The sequence below is a fragment of the Protopterus annectens genome, chromosome 14.part0, assembly GCF_019279795.1.
Source record: "Protopterus annectens isolate FY-2018-M chromosome 14.part0, PAN1.0, whole genome shotgun sequence".
Lineage (NCBI taxonomy): Eukaryota > Metazoa > Chordata > Ceratodontiformes > Protopteridae > Protopterus > Protopterus annectens.
Genome location: NC_056748.1, coordinates 931,216,831 through 931,240,384, shown reverse-complemented (window position 1 = coordinate 931,240,384; position 23,554 = coordinate 931,216,831). Strand labels below are relative to the sequence as shown.

General features: G+C 37.0%; 1 protein-coding gene across 2 annotated transcripts in view; it reads left to right on the top strand.

Moving 5' to 3' along the window:
* Window positions 1–23,554, top strand: part of LOC122789351 (disintegrin and metalloproteinase domain-containing protein 8-like) — a 688,349-nt gene that overhangs the window by 460,900 nt on the left and 203,895 nt on the right. For both annotated transcript variants that reach the window (XM_044056732.1, XM_044056731.1), the window contains exon 12: window positions 9,715–9,889. In XM_044056732.1, coding sequence (XP_043912667.1) covers window positions 9,715–9,889 — 175 coding nt within the window. The remainder of the gene's footprint in view (window positions 1–9,714; window positions 9,890–23,554) is intronic.

Sequence of the window (23,554 nt, the reverse complement as noted above, 5' to 3'; positions counted from 1 at the left end):
AGAGTGGTACAGGATATGTACGAGGGTAGTGTGACAGTGGTGAGGTCTGTGGTGGGAGTGACAAATGTGCTTAAGGTGGAGGTGGGATTACATCAAGGATCAGCTCTTGAGCCCTTTCTTATTTGCAATGGTGATGAACAGGTTGACAGATGAGATCAGACAGGTGTCCCCGTGGGCTATGATGTTTGCAGATGACATTGTGATCTGTAGTGAGAGTAGGGAACAGGTGGAGGAGACCCTGGAGAGGTGGAGATATGCTTTAGAGAAAAGAGGAATGAAGGTCAGCATGACTAAGACAGAATATATGTGTGTGAATGAGAGGGAGGATGGAGGAATGGTGAGGATGTAGGGAGTAGAGGTGGCGAAGGTGGATGAGTTTAAAAACTTGAGATCAACAGTTCAGAGTTATGGTGAGTGTGGAAGAGAGGTGAAGAAGAGAGTATAGGCAGGATGGAGTGGGTGGAGAAGAGTGTCAGGAGTGATTTGTGACAGACGAGTAACAGTAAGAGTGAAAGGGAAGGTCTACAAGAGGGTAGTGAGACCAGCTATGTTATATGGGTTGGAGACAGTGGCATTGACAAAAAGGCAGGAGTTTGAGCTGGATGTGGCAGAATTAAAGATGTTAAGATTTGCACTGGGTGTGACAAGGGTAGACAGGATTAAGAATAAGTACATTAGAGGGTCAGCCCAGGTTGGGGGGTTTGAAGACAAAGCCAGAGAGGCAAGATTACGTTGGTTTGGACATGTGCTGAGGAGGGATGCTGAGTATATTGAGAAAAAGATGCTAAGGATGAAGCTACCAGGTAACAGGAAAAGAGGAAAGGCCTAAGATAAGGTTTATGGACGTGGTGAGAGAGGACATGTAGGTGGTTGGTGTGACAGAGCAAGATGCAGAGGACAGGAAGAAATGGAAACAGGTGATCTGCTGTGGCAACCCCTAATGGGAGCAGCCGAAGAAGAAATAAGAAAAAAGTTGTTAACAGTAAAAGTAACTTCCTGTCTGATGCAATTTTGCATCAGCCAACCAATTGTAAAATTGTATCTTGTGGGTATCCCTTTTCTTACATTGCCAGTCTTGCAGGACTAGTCTGTACTAGTTAAGATACTACAATTTTCTAATACTTTTGTTTAGAATAACTTTTAATATTTGTCCTTTAAGCTATTGCTATAGAATGAGTAAATGCACAAAACTGTGTATCCTATAGCTATCATTACATTACAAGTCTGAGAAGGCTACATCTCAATAGTGATAAAACTTATTTTCTAGATAGAATAACTTGCCACAGCTGACAGAAAAAGCAGGTGGTCAGAATCTCTTAAAGGAATAAATTGCATTAAGAAAGGTGAATATGATGAACCATTTACTTCTTTATGCCAGTTTGGTAAATTATGTTAAAAGTTAAACCCTGTCAAGACAAATATGCACCTATAAATGTTCATGTTGTCAGCCAGTCTGTTTGGTCAACTAATATAGCTATCATGTATCATAAACCCAGTTAGACACACAGAGTGTGACAAAGGTCAAAACATTGGACGATAAGTAATTTACAGTCATTGAAACTCACTCAATTCAGCCCACGAAAGGCTGAAAAAATAACAGGAACAGAGGATATACCACAGATCTGTTCTTTTAATGTAGACACGTACAACAGAGATAAAATGCAATAGGTTGAGCGCTTTCATCTAGATAAGCTAGATTTCATCAGAACATCTGACACAAATTCACATTGCCTTTAAATACCATGAAAAACCGCCTTTTCCTTTCAATTAATCAATTATGTACACTTAATCTTTGTACTAAAACATTTCTTAAGAATAAAATGTTACTGCTAAAATTTCTCACCAACACTATGTGGTTATAAACTAACTAAAATAAAAACAACCTTGATTAAAATGCAAAAATTATCTTAACATATTAATGTATATATAATATCCATCCAATTAATGATATTTATGTCTTAAATATTTATGTTAATAGTAAATACATTTATAATATCTTGAACTCTCTTTAACAGTTATAAAAACAATACTATAATGTATGAAAATATTATATATATATTAGTTCACCATGAACTAATATAACATCGAACCTACTCTTGAAAAGTAGTCTCATAAAGGCTTATACACAAACACAGATTGAATTGTTTCTTTTATATCCTAACTAATGGTTTAGTGGTAATTACTTCATTTAGACCGGGTGGTGTACCCGCATCCAAACGTAGCTGCCATTTTATTTCTTTCTCACCAACAATGGCTTTTATGTTGCCCCCTCTAGGATTCGGTGTTATCACTTCCAATATTGCAAATTTAAAACCCGTACATGCCACACTATTTAATATATGACGGGACAATGCATTGTTCGTGTCCTTTTTGTTGATACAATAAATATGGTCATATATTCTATTTTTAAAGAAACGATCGGTCTTGCCAACATAATAACTTTGGCATGTGTCGCAAATGGCTAGATAAACCAAGTGTTTAGATAAGCAATTCCCATGTTTAAAAATAATCTTCGTCCTGATTCTATTTTTCAGCACTAGAGTATTCCCTTCAAATATATATCTGCAGTAATTACAGCATCCGCACCTCTTAGTGCCTATTTTATATATTTTTTTGTCATACATACAATATTTGAAGGGAATACTCTAGTGCTTAAAAATAGAATCAGGACGAAGATTATTTTTAAACATGGGAATTGCTTATCTAAACACTTGGTTTATCTAGCCATTTGCGACACATGCCAAAGTTATTATGTTGGCAAGACCGATCGTTTCTTTAAAAATAGAATATATGACCATATTTATTGTATCAACAAAAAGGACACGAACAATGCATTGTCCCGTCATATATTAAATAGTGTGGCATGTACGGGTTTTAAATTTGCAATATTGGAAGTGATAACACCGAATCCTAGAGGGGGCAACATAAAAGCCATTGTTGGTGAGAAAGAAATAAAATGGCAGCTACGTTTGGATGCGGGTACACCACCCGGTCTAAATGAAGTAATTCCCACTAAACCATTAGTTAGGATATAAAAGAAACAATTCAATCTGTGTTTGTGTATAAGCCTTTATGAGACTACTTTTCAAGAGTAGGTTCGATGTTATATTAGTTCATGGTGAACTAATATATATATAATATTTTCATACATTATAGTATTGTTTTTATAACTGTTAAAGAGAGTTCAAGATATTATAAATGTATTTACTATTAACATAAATATTTAAGACATAAATATCATTAATTGGATGGATATTATATATACATTAATATGTTAAGATAATTTTTGCATTTTAATCAAGGTTGTTTTTATTTTAGTTAGTTTATAACCACATAGTGTTGGTGAGAAATTTTAGCAGTAACATTTTATTCTTAAGAAATGTTTTAGTACAAAGATTAAGTGTACATAATTGATTAATTGAAAGGAAAAGGCGGTTTTTCATGGTATTTAAAGGCAATGTGAATTTGTGTCAGATGTTCTGATGAAATCTAGCTTATCTAGATGAAAGCGCTCAACCTATTGCATTTTATCTCTGTTATGCGTTCACATTAAAAGAACAGATCTGTGGTATATCCTCTGTTCCTGTTATTTTTTCAGCCTTTCGTGGGCTGAATTGAGTGAGTTTCAGTGTTGTCTTCAGGAATTTTGCGTAATTTACAGTCATTGTGAGGATAGTCAAACAAGTTTACTAATTTTAATGCATCAAATCATATTCTTCTCAACTGTTATGTATAGGCAGTAATCATTCAATACATTAATTTGCCTTTATTACAAAATCATTATCGATCAATGTAGAAACAGCAGTATTGTATTGTACATAAATCTACATATTAACTTGATTTACATCATCAGGAGACATAAATGAATTATTTTTCTGTTTCTTACATTTCTTTAGCCAATGCAGGTATCATGTAGACTTCAGCTCATTTTTGTTTTTGTTTTTACCACTGATTAACACTTTATAACGACATTACCTAGCACTTAAAAAGGGTTCTTGCATGGTTTACCAAGCTACAACATGATGACAACTCAACATGACAATTTTACCCAACAGCTGAACCAGATAAAACATAAAAGCAAGGATTTTTGTGCACGAGGCAAGTTCCACTCTAACCCCATTGTGGGGAGCTTTTTCCTCCCACACCCTTTGATTTAAATGTACAGACTACACCGTCTCACAATCATGGGGAAAAGGGAAACATCCTAGGCAGCGAATCATTGATGGTGTTCTTATAGAAATTGCACCAACAGTAACTAGCTATGGTAATGTTTCCTTACAAGGTTTAGAATTAGTTAAAATTGATGAGTTGAAAACTAATTGAGTGAGTACTCACTGACTAGAATGTTAGCCCTTGAAAACAAAGGATTTAATTAAAGCTGTGCCCCAAGACTGAGACAGTATTGGAACCTGTTTATTCTTAACATGCAAACCAGTGTTAAGGATAAGTTTGTCTGAACATCTTAACTGACTTAGGTGAGTGACCTGTACACCTAATAGTATTACTGAATCAAATGTTGACGTACAACGTTATTTATTTTCTGTCTATAATTAACTGATTTCTAAACTCTGTTATATTCCTGAAGCTATGTATAAGAAATGTAACTTCTGTGTAAAGAATGTTTAATTGGGATAGCCACTTTTACTTCAATGTAAGCAACTCTGTCTTGACAATCACTAAACTATAATCAAAGGTATAATTGAGATGGCCCCCACAACATTACTGTTAGAATTAAAAAGTGTCATAGTAAAGAATTTCATTTGAAGAACTAAAAGAAGGAAGGATGTCTCATAAGCTGGACTGTATTTCATTACAGTGTAAAATACCAGCTTTCTTTAAAGTTGTTCCATGCCATTATCTCTTCTATTAGATACCACAACCTTAATACTGAGCTAACTGCTTTTATCATAGTAAGAATTTCTCTGTGAAATGAGAGTAGGCATACATAAATAACTTTATAAATATGCAAGAACATGTAAATAGACAAAAATTTGCAGAGGTATTTCTAACACTCGCATTAACTGCCAGACTCATAATGAACACTTTTGTGTGTGTGCGTGCGTGTGTGCGTGTGAGTGAGTGTGTGTGTTTGTGTGTGTGTGTGTGTGTGTGTGTGTGTGTGTGTGTGTGTGTGTGTGTGTGTGTGTGTGTATGTGAGCTTTTTGTAATGGAGGAGAATGTGTGCAGTGGTCAGAGGGAAAAAAGTGAACATGACCTCAGTGAATACTGTTGCATTCTTGTAATTTTTTTTTATGAAGAAATGGTGCATTCTCAAGCGGTTTTATTACACTATTTCATAATAAAAGTAATGTTACACCATGCTGTTTCTTTATTTGTATTATGTTGAGTAGGTTGTATGGGTAGAAGTCCCTTTTCAGTTAGCGCCTAGGAAGACGATGACTGCAGCTACAAAACAATGTTGTAGATACAAAGGAACGAGGGTCTATATTATGTTATCTAAAAGTTATTCAAACAAGAAACAGTGAAAACACTAATCTATGAATGGCCACTTCAGTGAATTTTTTTTCCCAGGGAAAAAAAACGCTTGGCTGTCGGAGATTTGCCCTTTTCCCCACTGTAGTGTGATCTTGGGGTTAGTATATTTAGTTTGGGGGGGGGGTTTCAAAAGTTTGTTTTGTTTTTGTTTGGCCAATTGATTTTTTTCCCCCTGAGAAAAAGATTGCTGAAGTGGCCATTCAAAGATTAGTGTTTTCGCTGTTTATTGGTCAGCGAATACGTGTTCGATGAACTCATTTTTTCGACAACATAATATAGACCCAGGAACAATGCATGTGAACAATAATATTCCAAAACATACAAGAAACAAGCAGCTTATACAGGAGTAACATACATTCAAAAGTAAGATGGGCATTTTATATATGTGTATATATATATATATATATATATATATATATATATATATATATATGTATATATATACATATATATATATATATATATATATATATATATATATATATATATATATATATATATATATACATATGGATCTACTTCACAAAAACGAAACCCCATAACACCGAGACCACATGCACGAAACCCATAACACCGAAAACGCACAACCACGTTAAAACACATACATAACACACACACACACACACACACACACACACACACACACACACACACACACACACACACACATATACACAACTGCCCAAACTACTTAACTCAACATCCTACAATACACACTCTACACCCCCCTTCTTTAATATTCTAACCGAGATCGCACAAACAGACACACAAGGCAAACTCACACTCATTTTTCTGAAGTAGACCCATATATATATATATATATATATATATATATATATATATATAGACACACACACTAAGTTAAGGAGACTAGACTGCCAGACTGAGCCAATCAGCATATTAGGTTTAAAAGAGTTAAACATTAGCTATTCAGTTATAAAGAAATCTAATAATGAGTTAGATATCTAACACAAATAAGGATCTACTAGCTACTGTATGCTGCAGTTTTGGCTAGGTTTAGCATATAGTACTTAACTCTGAAATGGATCATATTAACAGCTGCAAATAAAGCTGCTTTTTTGCCATGAAAACAAAATGACCTTGTCTTCATACAGTTTACAGGTACATAGGTAGTTTGCTCTATATAGAGGAGATATTATTACAGAAAAGGGAATCCCATGTTGGCTGCAGTTACAAACAGATTTGAGAAGTCTTTCTGGTAATGAATGTATATCTGTGGCCAGTATGTACTAGCCAGTCCTGAGAAGTGTTTTTGGTGTTGAATTTGAAGGGTACAGCCCAAAACTACTGATTTTGCCTCTGAATGCCACTATGTAACTTCTGTTTTTTTTTTTTTTTTTTTTTTTTAAGCAGTTCCTCTTTCTGACCATCAAGCTTTCCTTCTGCCAGTCAGCTGGACCATTTGTTCCTCCTGGGATGATAATGCCATGGCTCATTGTCTGGGGACAAGGATGAAACCAGTCTGGCAGGAGTGGTGCCATCATCCCTAGGAGGGATTAGTGGTTCCCCATGAAACCAGTCAGGCAGGAGTGGTGCCATCATCCATAGGAGGGATTAGGGGTTTCCCATGAAACCAGTCAGGCAGGAGTGGAGCCATCATCCATAGCAGGGATTAGAGGTTCCCTATGAAACCAGTCAGGCAGGAGTGGTGCCATCATCCATATGAGGGATTAGGGTTTCCCTTTAATACATCATAGCATTACCTGTATGTCCAAAGCATCCAAAAGGACAGTATGCAATAGGCCATTAGAATGTGCATACACATCCCCGCTTTTACATAATAAATTGGCATTGTTGCCATTGTAGACTGCATCTCTGCATTTTCTTCAGTGTCAGACACTACTTTCCCTACCACAAAGGAAGATGAAACAGCTTAGCTGCATCATTCCTCTACCTTCCATGTCAGCATCAACAGGTGCCTGAGCCATTAATCAAACTCACATCACCTAGGTCATAGTTACTCTTTATGCAAATGGATATGGCACATACATCATAAGATTGTATTGCTGTTTGTTTGTGTCTTTTGGCTTTTCCCGGTTAGGGGTCGCCACAGCGGAACTCCGGTCCGCTAATGATTGGTAGTGGATTTTTATGTACCGAGTTACCAGCCCTGACGCACATCCTTCAGCGAAGGCACGGACCATTCACGTATGCCTCCACACAGAAAACGCTCTAACTGAGAATCGAATGGGACAACGTCTTGCTATGAGGCGACAACGCTACTGCAGCACCACCACCGCAGCTGTAAGAAATAGTGAATATTACAGTCACAATATAATGCCACAAATTACATTAAAAGACATTGTTCCACTCTGTAGAAAAGGAACATTTATAACTAGTGTTTGTAACTGCTCTGCATCTACTTAGTGATGAGCTTAGGCCTAGATCAGCAACAAAAAAAATTGACTGAATGCTACTTTGATTTTATTTTTCTGTTAAAATGCAACAGGTCCAGTATTCACATTAATTAAAGAACTGTATTTGCATTTAATAATATAACAGTCTATTTGCAGTGCAGGTCATATCAGTTGTGCCTACTTCTTTAAAAGTTTCTTGGTTATACACATTCATATTTTGAATTTTACAGTTTTTCTCTCAATCTCAATCGACAATGTATGCCTAGCATATAGTTCACATAAGGCAAAATGCTTTCACTGATAATCTTTTCATAATTATTGGGTAATGTGACACTTTGAATGTACTGAAGGTCTAGTGTCTTCATTTTTACTGGAAAATTGCCTCATTCCGTATCATTTCATTGACAGCACATGTTTTAACTACCATTGTTGCAGTTCAGCTCCAGTGCAAGCTGACATTCATAGGTTCACAGGTGTTTACTAACCTAACAAGCACAAGGGCCTTTTTAAGCTCAGCCGTGTATCCCAAATCTCTGAAAAGTTTTCATACCCTTGTTAAGAGTAAGCAGGGACTTGGGAGATGAAACATTTATAGGCTGCCTGTGTCTATTAGAGATGTTGGTGCCAAATCAGGGATACATTTCCTGTTCCCTATCCATTTGTCCAAGTTACACTTCAGTTGGGTTACAGATGAACTCATCTTTACATGAAGGGGGTAGTCTCTGAGATACATACCTGCTTCTCCAGCAGGTACTGTTTGTATCACAGGCAAGGTTTAAGTCTTTAGAATGGGTAATTCTGGTGCTGTTTGTTTTGCAGATATGCAGGACTTCTGTTAGATTAGGGTCTGACGATATATTTTATGCCAGGCATAGATCTCCCCTCAACAGCCTGTAGGAGATAGTTACAGGGATATGGTTTTGGAGCAGTCTTCACAGGACATGTTATTTAATCAAAGTATTCTTCTAGTGGGGAACCTATGTGGATGCTCTAGTTGCTGGATGTGCCTGGTTAGGTACATACTGGAAGGGACATTGTACTTAATGATATGTCTGATGAATGCCGAATACAGTGGAACAATAACCTCCTTGGACCTAGATGCCAGACCTTTGTTTATAAGTTGTAGAACACAGAATGATTTTCTTATTATTGTAGATATATGATTGTCAAAGGCTAGCTTACTGTCAACATGTGTTCCCATCTTCCTGACTACTGGGTCGAATCTTAGGGGAGTGTTGTCATGCTGAACAGCATATGGATGTTGCTACTATAATACAAGCTGCAGGACTTCTTAGGTCCTTTATATAATTTAAAACAATATTTAAATAAAAATTATTGTGAGAAACTGCAGAAGGGAATCCAGAAACATTCCTTACTTTACATACTTCAGCAATGAAATGCAATATTTTGTGTTTGCACCTGCTGCAGTATAATTTTTCACATCTACTTAGCCATTGTCATATAACAAAACTGACTCTGGCATACATGTAAAAAGGGTCATCCTAAGCTGTTATTTGTTAAATTCTGTCAGATGTTCTTTGCTGCTAACCCAGGTCTCCTGACTGCTGTTTGCTCAAGTTCTTGCTGCATGAAATAAAGCAGACACATGAAGTTATTCTTTGTTGTGGAACCACCTCAATGGTTTTCTTATGATAAAACTCTTTAAAATTATAATTCAGTTTTTTCTTGTCTGTCAGTATTGGATTGCATGTTATGAGTTAATCAGCATGTAAAGCTGAGTTTTACGTGTTGTGTAAAAAGAGGTAAATATTTTCTAAACAATGAAGATAAGATATTAATGTTTCTCCTCTGGTCTTATCAATTTCCATGCTTCTTTCAGGGATAAATATCCAAGTGTCTTCAGTAGCTGCAGTAAAAATGATCTGGCTACTTTTCTCCAAAACTCAAAACCCAGCTGCTTGGCTGCTGTAAACACAGATGATCTCTATGGTGGACCTGTCTGTGGGAACATGTTTTTAGAGCATGGTGAAGAATGCGACTGTGGAACCCTTCAGGTTAGTAAAACAGTTAATGGTGCTGCCTTGTGGAACTCTTCAGGTTAGTAAAAACAATTAGTGGTACTACCTTGTGGAACCCTTCGGGTTAGTAAAACAGTTAATGGTGCTGCCTTGTGGAACTCTTCAGGTTAGTAAAAACAATTAGTGGTACTACCTTGTGGAACCCTTCGGGTTAGTAAAACAGGGAGTGGTACTGCCTGTAGTTAAATAAAGTGAATGTAATAAGCTACAAGTACATCTGGCAGACCTGGATTTGAGCCTATTAATATAAATATAGTATAATTGCTAAGCAAGCCACTTAATCAGTTAGTGTTTTCACATCATCCCTAAAGCAGTTTTATCATATGGGTGGTATAGAAGTCATAAAGAAACAAAAATAATAAAATTGAGTATTAATGTATATTTTTGTCCTTGCCTTAAAGTAGATGGCACTGAATTTTCAATACCAATGACAAGTGACTTGCTGTGAAAAACAGTCCACAAGATAAACCACAGTTGAATAACATCATTGTTTTTGTGTTTGTTTATTGGTAGGGTAGGTGAACCACACAAATATATTTTCAGACATGATTCATGAAAGTAAATAAGCAATACAAATTAAACATAAAGAGCAGAGCTGTAGATCATATGAAATTTATGCAAGTTATATAGCAAAACATTATATATTTAAGGAATGTAAGAAATAAATTAAAAGGAGAAGCACCATGAGCACTGATTACAAGTATTTCATGAAAAGGAGAAGAAAACATCAGAATAACCTTAAACCACGGGGCAGCAGTATCTACGGACAAAAACATTAGCTAGTTTGTTTATGATGTGAAACTGCAACATACAGGTCCATGACCTTGTATATATTACAGTGAAGCCAGAGCAAATTGTTCTACATAGAGCAGTACAGCTGTAAAGTGGCTCCCTGACAAAAGGTTGAGGCCCAGCCTTGTGAGTCCCATCGCTGTGAAAATTAAAATGGGATACAGGCAAAGAGTGAATTCTTTAACTTAGTGGTTTACCTTTAAAGTGTGTTTGCAAGGGGCAGACCATTCAACTGACCCTATTTTGGAAGGACATACCTATTTTCAGGCCTGATTTACCCCTGTACATAATGCACTTATTTTTGGAGCTACAGTTGTGCTTTCAGATTTTGATTTAACCCTGCACAATGTACCTGTTTTTTGATGGTATGTCTGTATTTCTAGGCTTGATTTACCCCTTCATATAGTTTTCTGAGTCTACTCTCATCAAACATGATTTTTGAAGCTGTCTAATCCACAGAAAACCACACTACATGAACAACATGTTAGTGGCACCAGTATTTAAAGAAAGGAGACCCGCATCTTATATCTCCTTTATAAATTCAAAAGTAAATTACTTTGAGTGGTAGAATTTTGCCATACAGTTAATTAAAGTCTACATATTTTACACTGTCTCTGTAATTGTGCGCTTATATTTTTCTATCATTTTGTCACTCTGCTTTTTAAATGTGTATTTCTGAGTAGTAACCCACAATCCTGTTGAAAGAGGAATGAGCTATTTGGTATTCAGATTTTATGGTAATTACATGTCCAGATTTTTGGCTGAATGTACCTACTTTTCAAGGGTCTTTGTACCTATTTTCAATATCTGCATGTTGAGAGATGTGACAAAGGGATTTTGCCTTCTTGCACCCCCCAACATGATGGGATGTATATATGTATAATATATATATATATATATATATATATATATATATATATATATATATGTATATATATACACATAGGCTTGCAATCATTTACGCAAACTGCAGAAAGTCGATTGTCAAGGAGCAGGTAATCAAACTGAAAGAGGTTGACCGAGGTTAGTCGAGACTGTGGAGGGAGGTTGTCCTTCAGTGAGGAACAGGGAAGTCCATTTCCTCACTGTAGTGTGATCTCGGAGTTGGTATATTTAAGTAGGGGGGGTGGGGGTGAAGCCCCCACATAGGGGGTGCAGGTGGGCAAAGCCCCCCTGCTTAATAGTAGAGGTTAGCTGAGTCAGTCGGGTGGAAGACTGTAATGTTGAACATTCCGGTCTTACGCTGTTGTAAGATTTCAATGTTATTTTCCGGTGTTGTCATTGTTCAACTGGATCAGTTTCAAACATACCATGGTAAACTTATATATATATATGTGTGTGCATGTGTGTGTATAACTTCCCAATGTAGTCAAACAAATCTAATATATGCATCTGTGACAACCCATCATTGGACCAGTAATTAAGGAGCCTCAATCCTCACCACTGGCACCTGTGGGGAATGTTCCCTGGGAGGATAACAGGTACACACACAGTATTTACAGATGCAGCTCTCTGCATCAAGTGCAATCTCCCTTAAGAGCACACAGAGACTACAGTCTGGGGCTGGTTATTCCCTCTTTCTCCAGATCCCCAGTAAGACTCCCCACCTCTTTCTCCAGATCCCCAGTAAGACTCCCCACAGGCACCTCTATAGACTCAAGATCTCAGCTAAGTGTCCAGGCCAAGGCCTCTAGCACCCTCTCTGTCCAGTCAGTGCTTTTTGTCCCTACCCAAGTAGCTGACACACACAGTATTTGAGAGTTGATTCACACACACACACACACACACACACACACACACACACACACACACACACACACACACACACACACACACACACACACACACCTAGGAAAGGCTGACACAGTTTACTAGCTATGTCCCTTTCTGCCCATCACAGCTACCTTAAGGATCTTCCAAGGGTACCCAATATACTGAGTGAAATTAATACTAATACAAATGGTAGTTTGACCAAGACCAATGCTTTTAGGAGTGGCCCACATAGTGTCACCAAATAAATATGCAAGCACTCTCAGAACTTCAATATCTCTACAAAGATCAGCCACAATGAAATGTTTAAATATATTTAATAATAAATAATAAAAGAACAAGAAAATACTAAGTATATAAGCACAGTGACATCAGTGTTCAAAACCCCAGGAAATAAAATAACATTGCAGGACAGATTCAGACAAATAAAGAAAAAACAATATCTAAGCTAAGCTTCACTATATTCCTGACGGTATCTAAGAGAGTTACTATTTTCTACTTATGCAGTACAGCAAGGCAGATGATGTGATGAGTGGCCCTTCTTGTTGTTGTCGGGATCAAAACAGAATACAGCATGCCCTGTCTGTCATTAAGAGACTTCTCAAAATAATATCTAAAGTATTATTTCTGAGATAGCTTGCAGGATGACATCACTTCTGGTCATCTGATTTCTAGTTTTCATGCAGAACCCCCATTGTTGGAAGCTGGCAGGACTTAGCACCTACCTGTAAAAATATACACACAAGGGCTTTTGCTCAGATCTTTGGCAAGTGCTGGAAGTTATAAAACAATTGCATACCTCCACATGCTTCCAGAGTACTAATTAGTTCACCCCAAAAGCAATACAGAAAGCTTCCTAGTACAGACTTTGTGTCTCTGGCTGCCTTAAAACCTGTGATATAGCATCTTTATTGCCTAGCCTATAAAGTGATTTAATTTCAGATATTTTTCTAAAGTTTGCTGGACTGAGGTTAACCCTCCTGTTTCCTCTGTTAAAACATATATATTTAAACAGTTACAATAGTGCATGTACATTTCTGTTTTCTGTAGTAGGGCATACTATGATTACATTTCAAACACAAGAACTTTACAAATACCTTTCCAACACAAATGTTTGCACAAATCAATTTTATATACATATGACATACAGTTCTAATACATTTGTAACACCAGCATCTTCTATGACCCACAGTTCTAATACATTTGTAACATAAGCATCTTGTATAAATCATTTTAATATTCACAAATGACATATAATTATTTACAAAATTCAAGCTAGCTGTGCTGGCAGTACTTCCTTTTGTCACAGCGTCTAATACGTTATTGAGTATTATACGGTAACCGCTCATTGCTATTCAAAAATGAGCACATTGATTGGACAGCCCAACAAGCTGCCTGTTGTAAATTGAGCATATACCAATAGAAAAAAAGTCTAGCCACTGAAGTACCATTAAGCAGCAGACTTTCTATTGGTATATGCTGGGGACAGCAAAATACAAGAAGAATCAAGTACTTTCTGGAAAACTAAAGCAGAAACATGCCTGATTTTCCATGTATCTCTGCACTGTCTCTCGTAAAATCAATTTTTTAAAACAATTACAAAAGACACAGCAACAGAGATTCTCTTTTCTCTATTGCTTATTCTGCACAGCATTGATGTACGGTGCAATCATGAGAATGCATGCTTCATATGCATGCACAGTACATGCCTTCAGAAGACAAAACAAAAGAAGAGTGAAGTATCATCATACAAAGACATTATTTAAGAAAGGTAAGCAATTTCTTTCTTAAGAAATGTCAAGATTTACCCACCCACATTCATGGATTATTGCTTCATTTTACTTTCTCCATGTCACTCTTTATGTTGGTTAGTATTTTTGTCACATGTAATGACTTTCCTGTAGGACAGAGTAAGATACTTGAACTGGGCTCTTTAGTTAAGGATCATATTACCCAGTTATTTACCTTTGAATCTGCCTCATAGCAGCTTTTTTGATGTCTAGGCATTGTTACGTTATAGGCTTATTTTCTTGTATTTGCCTCAATCAATTTAATCTATGAGGTTAGCTTTTGGTAACTGTAATCTGTCAATAAAATTGAGGTACCTGAGGCTAACAAAGTCCTCACTTCTTGGTTCATCATTTTTACAATGATGTATGATCTTGGATGTCATTCTTACTTATCATATATGCACATGTATATTCATCTCCATCACAGCCTCTGTTTTCTTCTCATTCTACAGATATGACATTCTCTTTCTGGCCCTGTCATACCTCTTGTCTTTGTGTTGTGGTGCAGTGTTTCTCTTTTTAATTTTGCATGTCTTTGGAAAGTGATTTTTCTTGCTGTGTTTTGCACCTGTCTTCTTTTGCAGGACACACATATTGGTGTGGGTATTGTCCTCTGCAATGTCAGCATACTGTTTTGCTGTTTTCCCTTTTATCTGCTGCATTCACATACATTTTCTTTGACTATGTATTTTTTTATTCACTTTACTATCACACATTTATTTATTTATTTATTTAACATTTGTTTACTGGGAAAGTCCAATTTGGAACGAGCCAATTTTCAGCAGAGACCCGAGGAGAAACATGTCTTTGTAATGTGGAAGGAAACCAAAGTACCCAGAGGAAACGCACACAAATGCAGGGAGAACATGCAGACTCTGTACAGAAGGCACCCCAGCCAAGAATCGAACCAAAGAACCTCTTGCTGTGAGGTGACAATGCAAACCGCTGCACCACCCATCCAACATCTTTCAGATTTTTTTAATTGCTATTCTTGGCTTACATTTCTAATAACCATAAAAATCTAGACTTTTCCCTTAATTACATCTGGTTTTGATAATACCTTTCTCTTTATGTTTCCTGGTTTGCATTCCAGTAATAGTTGGATTTTTATGTGTCTTTGATTCTGCCAGTTATGCATTGTTATTTTGCAGGTCTGGTATCCTAGTATCATTTATGTTGTTTTATTCTCATGTAACAGCACCTCTAAATGTGTGTATTGCAAATTGCACCACATTTTTTTTTTATTTCTAGAAATATATGTCTAACATTTAATTAACATATTTATAAATATATTGGGGTGCTGCTGTATTGGTTGTCAAATTGTGTTTGAAAGTGTGAATCAGTTTACAGTTTAGCAGTGTAAGTAAATAAGTATTTGTCACTCACTTATACTGCTTAAATGCTAACTGGAAGATTTAAGCTTAGAGGCAATGAGCAAGAGGGGAATTTAAGCTTAAGGAATGGGAGGGGAGTGGTAGGATTAGAGAGAGAGACAGGAGTTTTATTTAGATTTAGGGAGCAGGAAGGGAATTTTAGGATTGCATTCAGGGTTTAGAGGGGGCTTTGTAGTTTAGTGGTATCAGGTTATAAGTGGGCGATGAAAGTTTCATGGTCAGGATATTTGGAGGTAAGGCAGTTGCTGCCTTAGGTACTTGATAGGTTTCGGGTTGTATTCAATAGTTTGGGATCCAGTTACTGTAAGAGGTTGAGTTTTAATGCTTTAAATCCATATATAAATTATACACCCACATATAGCATACACATCCATGTATATTTATATGTGTATGTATGTGTGTGTGTATATATATATATATATATATATATATATATATATATATATATATATATGTGTGTGTGTGAGTGTGTGTTTGTATATATCTATAGCTATATATATATATATATATATATATTATTAGCATTAACATTAGTAGTGTGTCATTATCATATTAATACAGTGGTGCAGTGAATAACATTGTTGCCTCACAGCAAGAGGTTCCCCATTTCAGTTCTTGGCTGGTGTGCCTTCTGTGTGGTGTCTGCATGTCGTACCTGTGTTTGTGCGGGCTTACTCTGGGTGCTGCAGTTTCCTCCCACATTCCAAAGACATGCAGTAGTTGGATTGGACCCTCTAAATTGGCCATAGGTGTGAGTGTGCATGTGAGTGTGTGATGTAGATGAACTACTGCAGCAGGGTTAGCCACCTGGTGGTAAACCTTGGCTCTAGATGATTATTACTGTTGAAATGACGCCGCAAACCCATGTGCAAAAATAGGAAAAGGGGGTTGTGGATGAATGGATGGATTGTCTCATGTAATATACGCTCTAATTGTTGAAAAAACAATGTTCGCAGCAGACGTGAGGTCTGCATATATACAAAACAAATAGGAAATGATGTGCAGCTGCTGAATCATAGCCAGCCTAGCCTCCATGAATGGAGACACCAGAACATGGATTCTGCTTCTAAAGATGGTGCTTTTCATGTTAACTTAATTTCTAAGATGGATGCAAAAAATATGTTATTTCATGGGATAATGACACGTTTGTTCTGTTGTTTGTGCTTGAAAGACTGAGTTAAATGTCATGTATTTGTGGGAACAAGAATGTCCCACTTAAATTCATATGGCCCATTTCTCTGGTGACTCTTCAAAGCATGAACAGCAGAATTACAGTGGTAACTGTGACAGTGCATATCATAACAAAATGTCAGTAAAGGCAGAATATACAGCTGTGAACGGTGAGCTAGTCGGTTAACATACAGATGCATAAAACAGTGATAACCCTTGTGAGAAAGCTCATTGACATCATAATGTGTAGCTAAGCACAGCAGGTGAAACAGTAGTGACAGGATGAATAAGCAGCTCAGGTAATGATGTTAAACTAAAAGTGCACCTGGTGCTAGACATGTAGCATTTAGGTTAATGGATAACAAAGGGAACAAATGGCACAGTGCATTCTCAGAAATGTGAGATGACCTGAAATTCATGAAAAGCTCAGTGGTCTTTTGACCATCATTAACACATGACAGGAAATAATATCTAATGGATACTAATGACAGAAGTGGACATGGTCTGAAGAGAATACTGGGTTCATAGTTTTATTTATTTATTATTAGAAGATGTACTTTCTTGGGCTTCCTCTACTATAAAAAATGAAACTATCATTTTAGGTGACATGAACATCGAGTGGGCCTCTACTTCCTCCCATCAATCTCACTCTAGCTTAAATTTATATCACTTCGCACATCTAATCAATACAGTCACTAGATTTAACTATAAAACTGCTAAAGGCTCAATACTGGACTGGATCCTGGTCTCAGACCCTTCCAAATACTCTACGTCCGGCACTATGGCAAAATCCCTTAGTGACCACCTTCCAAACTTCGCTATTCGACACTACTCATCTTTATAAAAAGTCCATAATATCAATGTAACAGAAGACCTATCCAAATTCTGTCCTCATACCTTCAGTAGTATTTTAAGTAGCTACAACTGGAACTGTCTTAAAACTCTTCCACTATATGATGCTCTCTTTTACTTCAATAATTCCTTTCTAAAGATCCTGCACAGGTTAGCACCTATCAGATCCAAAAGAATTAAATCTAACTATGCCCCATGCCTATCTAAATCTACCAGGGAAATCTTGAAAAATAGGGATAAAGCCTGGAAATGCTGGCTAAAATCCCAAATTCCTTCCAACCTTATCCACTGTAAACAGCTTTGAAACCAAGCCAAAAAATGTATCTTATTTATCTTACTTATGTTGGGAGGGTGGCTTAATGGCTAAGGTGTTTGCCTTACAAACACAAGGTGCAAGGTTTGAGTCTCACAAGGGATAACTAGCTAGGCTTAAAATGACTCGCAGGGGCAGTTAGCCTAGTACTAAACTATGAACCTATGAACCTATTATCTGCAAAGATAAACAACAGTACTTCTGAAATCTACAAACAAACAGGAAAAATAATCCTAAACTGTTCTGATCTTCTGTCAGTAATCTCTTACACCCTGGCATTAGATCTAATCCTTGACCTAAAATGCCACCTGACCTTATCGTCTCTAAATTGAACTCCTATTTCATTGATGCTATAGCCAAGCTTACTACCTCCTTCTCCACAGCCTTACCATCTAATCACATCCCTATACTCAACACACTTCCCCCACCTCTACATAATCTCTCAAGTCAAAAAAGCCCTACTCAAAACTGTATCAAGGAACCCCATCAACTATAATTCAATCTCTCCCCTATCTCCACATCGTCTGTAAAAAAAACTCCTTCAAAGCCTAACGCCTTGTTCTAATTCTGCCGACAATATTCCTGCCAAATTCCTTAAGTTCACTGCAGATTCACTGGCCTACCCAATTAGTATCCTTATTAACAGGTCCATTCAGGAATCCCATGTCCCTTTCCTTTGGAAAAAAGCTGTAATCCTCTCACTTCATAAAAGTGTCTCATCCTCTGATATCTTAAACTTTCGACCCATTGCTGTTCTGTCCCCTATCTCAAAACTTCTGGAAAAATGTGTCCAAAAAAAGAACTCGTCCATTACCTGCTAAATAACAACATCCTCTCCCTAACCCAACATGGATTTTGTCCAGGGGACAGTACTTCTACTGCCCTTATCTCCTTCTTAGATATAAGCAGCAAAGCCCATGATTTAGGCCATGAAGTATCAGTTCTTTCTAGACCAATCAAAAGCATTTGATACCATCTCTCACACCATTTCCCTGTCTCAGCTTACTTCTATAGGACTTTCCTCTTAATCGCTTAACTGGTTTAAAAGCTATTTCTCAGATAGGCAACATGCAGTTAAATGGCAAGACTATTTCTCCCTACCTTCATAATCATACAGGCGTTCCACAAGGCTCAATTTTAGGGCCTCTCTTATTTAACATATTCATAAACAATCTGCACCATGGTATTCCAAACACCTCTCTAGTCCAGTATGTAGATGACTCGACCTTTGTCTGCTCTGCCCTCAACCCAGACACTACAATAAATGACCCAAATAGCATTTTCTACTGTAGAATCCTGGCTCTACAAAAATCATCTCTCTCTAAACGCCAAAAAAACTAAACTTATGCTGTTTACCCCCAAAAGAAATACAACTTGCAACAGAGACGGTTTCAATATATTCTCACTAAACCGTACAAAAATCGAATTAGTAGCAAACACCAAACTATTAGGAGTCAAAATATACGAAAACCTAAAATTCAACCTGCACATCCAATCAAATATTAATAAAGCTCACAAAAAATAGGGCTACTTTACAGACATAACAGGTTTCTCTCTTTACCAACTAAACAAGCTCTAGCCCTCACATACGTACTTCCATCTTTAACCTATGGTGCACCATTGCTAATCAAGTTGCAATCTTCCCTGAAGCAAAAACTGGAGTCTTGCTACAACAAAATTGCCAAATTTGCTACAGGCATCCACCATTCCTCCCATCATTGCATAACCTTAATGAAACTACAATGGCTAGAATTCCCACATTATCTATTACTCATACAGCTGACCACCTCACATAAATTTATCCATAAACCACTAGACTGCCCTGCCCTTATTTCTTTACTTGCCCCCTACTCCCTTCCTAGGCCACTACCCTCTGAACACCAGCACTTACTTCAAATTCATAAACCAGACCTACCTACAGGCAAACTTCTATACTCCTCGATCATTGTCAAATTATGGAATAACCTCCCATCCCCCATAAGCGGCAAACAATGTCTCTCTAACTTCAAAAGTGACCTTCATAATCATTTAATTTCTAACTGGATATGTAACTGCACTAATGCACATCCTGCTACCTATGAAGCCATTACTTGAATCTTTCTACTTTTCAGACTCAGCTTTGCTACGGTGTTATCTGGCTACTCTAACTACCTTGCATTGCACCTACTCTATCAAGCCTCTCTAATCACTCTATCACTTGCTCTATGTCTGCATTAGAAGATGACTGAACTCACTTTCACAGCACCCTTGTTGGTTGAAAAGGTACAAATGTGATTTCTTCCTGTCACTGACCTTAATTTCTTCTCTAACTACTTGAACTTCCATTGATACTTTGCATGCCTTCTACACTCATTTCTATAATATTTTTATTTTTATTTTATTTATCATTTGTTGACCGGGAAAGTCCGACTAGGTTCCACAGAGCCTGTTTTCAGTGGAGGCCCGGGGAGAAATGCTCCAGATGCATGTCTTTGTATTCTCAGATCAATCGCTAGTGCTACAGTTTCTGTAGCATTTGACTACCTGATTCTGGTGGACTTTGCTCACTTTAATTTGTTCCTATGGATACTCTTGATTTTTCTTTGCTTATTATGTTGTGATACATTGCAGATATGTATTATCATGTTGTTATACATTGTAAACTTGTATATAAATTGTTATTTTTGTCCTGGAGCTTTTCTGCTCAGGCCTCCACTGAAAAAGGGCTCTTTTTGGCCCAGAGGACTTTCCCGGTAAACAAATGTCAATAAATAAATAAATAAATTTAGTTCAACAATGCAATGGTATTTATAGTTAGTAAAACAATATGATTGATATTAAAGCATCAGTTATTGCATTTTTTTCATCTGGTTTTATTTTGTTGATGTAATTCAAAGCTTACTTTCATCGACTAGATAGTACTTTAATGGAAAGAAAATACATATCTTGCAGTAGTCATGTCTGTAAAGAGGGATATTTGTAATTCAAATGCAAACGTACAAGCAAGGATCTGCTATAAACAGAGGATTAAAAATGTTAACTCTTCCTATTGATCAAAATAGAGATAGCGAGAATGTAGAAATTTAGTTAGTGATTGTTGTTTTTAAAGCAAGTGACAGTATTACATCTGTGGTCGACATTTGCCTTCAGCTTCCTGCATGTGGATGTACGTATTTTGTTACAGGATGCAGAATTAACTGACAACCTCATTTCTCTAGTGGAGGAAGTGCTGAAGGTTTCATTGAATAAGGCATGTGACAATGCAAGGCTGATGATTAATGACATCTTTGTCTTTAAATGGATATTTCCTAGTGAAAATTTATTGATGACATACTGTTGTGGCAGATGATTTGCTGGTCAGTCAACAAAAGGTTGTTGGTGTGAGCAACTTTCTAAAATAGATCTTGCTGAATGGTTATTAGCGCACTTTCTGAATAAGTTCAAGTTTTGCACATACATGCATTTTGAGTGATATATTTTTTTTATCCTGTTTGCATTTATTCTCCACTTCAAGGCTCTGGCCAACACTATGAGCACTTTTTAATTGTAGTCACTTTCAGAGCTAAGTTAAGGGAACTATTTGCTACTTAACATTTTTAAGAGTCATTTAGCTACAGTTATTTTTAAGCCACTGAATAATCCTTGCTTTGCCTTAGTCAGTCCTTCAGATACGCTTGGTTATACAGTATTTTTTCCATCCTTTAAATACTAGCCATGAGTCATTATCAGGCTCTGCGTCACATGGCCAATTCCAGGTTTTTCAGATATGTTTTGCTGATATGTGCAGAACAGAATGGTGTACAGCATCCTGAAAACAAACATATGTTAGTAATCTGAGATTGGGTACTGAAGTGTTTGAGATACGCAGGACTCTGAATTATTTATCACTGAGTAATTGTGCTTTGTTTGACAGGCATCCTGATAAAGTACTATCCATACGTTTGTTCAGATGCCATTGTGTTACATGTTTTTACACACAAATAAAAACAGATATTGAAAACTGCATAGAATTCCTGTGGTTCCCACTTTCTATAATCAATTCTTATTTTTTGAATAAAGTTGTTGAGTGGCATTTTCTATCCCAATGCTTTTGTTGCAGTTGTCTAGCTTGAATATAAAAATAGGCTTCATGCCTATTGTATTTACTTGAAATTTTTGTTTCCCTGGCCTAAGACTTCCTTTTCTCTATCTTGCATATGTAGCCATAGTTGATTATTTATTTATATATGCATTTATTTATCTGTTGATTAAATGGGATTACAATCACTGTGAGACTGGTTGCAGGCTACTTGATCGGTACATTTGTGAATGTTTTAGAATACATGCAAAACAATTTGTAAAACCTTTCATAGAATCAGACATCGTAGTATGATTGGATTATTTTTGTTTGACGGATATCCCATATTTATACAAAATAAAAAAAAAATATTAATGCTTTTAGACTAAATGAACCTCTTTCTTGGTCATTGACATTGGCGTAGCAGGTAACATACTCGTATATGGTGCAGAATGCTGTGGGTTCTATTCCTTTACAGGCAGATTGATTACTGACACTGCAGTGCAGCATGTGGGGGGGGGGGTGCTGATGCACTTCTGAGTGTGCCGTCCTTTGGATGAGATGTTAAACTGAGGCCCCATCTGCTTGAGGTGGTGGTAATAGCTCAGGTGGATGTAAAAGATCCCACTGTACTTATCAAAAAAAGTAGACCTTACATGATGTCCTAGCCAAATACCCCCAAATAATACAATTACCGACTTGGGTCTCCCCTGAAAAGAGGCTAATAGCCTAGTGGGAATAACCTGGTCAACAAAATGCTGAATAAATAAAATAACAAAAACATGTGGTCACCAATAGTTAAATTCCTTTACCTAAAGTCTCATACACTTTCAGATAATAGCAGAAACACAAGTAATAAAATTTATATCCTTTAAATGTCATCCACAAAAAACTTTGAGATGCAGCACAAACTGTTCAAAAGAAGGATTATAATGGACTTTGTTAATGAATTGCTACAATGATGATGTAAACCAAACTTCTATGTCACCTTCAAAAAAGTTCCTTCAGCCTAGTGAGTCTTACCGGGGCAACTTACTAAGTAAATACTTGCATGCATGCATGCATGCATGTACAGTGGCCGACATATACCTAGGTAACACAGCATTATAAACAAATACAACATTTTGCTGATGGCTGATCTACTATACACATTCCATTTTTATGTTCGAACTTTCCTATGGCTGCATAATCTGTCCTAAGTTCAAAATTTGCAGTTAAACTGGCAGGGGAGGGGTGTGCATGCCCATCCTGTGGGAAGAAAGGGTTCCCTGAGCATTCCCTGTGTTTGATCCCTAGTGGAGGCTGGGGATGTGAAGGGGGCATTTCAAAGAGAAGAAGGAAAGAAGGACCTTGGATGAGCCATTTTAGAGGCAGGGTGTCCTCACTGCACACCCTCTGCTCAGACAGTGAGCGCATGGAGGAAGCAGGGAAGAATGGGTTAAGTAAACAAAAAAAAAAGCATGGCAGTAGTGAGAGACAGTCCCAGGTTGTATTGATCTCCTTGTCACTCATGACCAAACCATG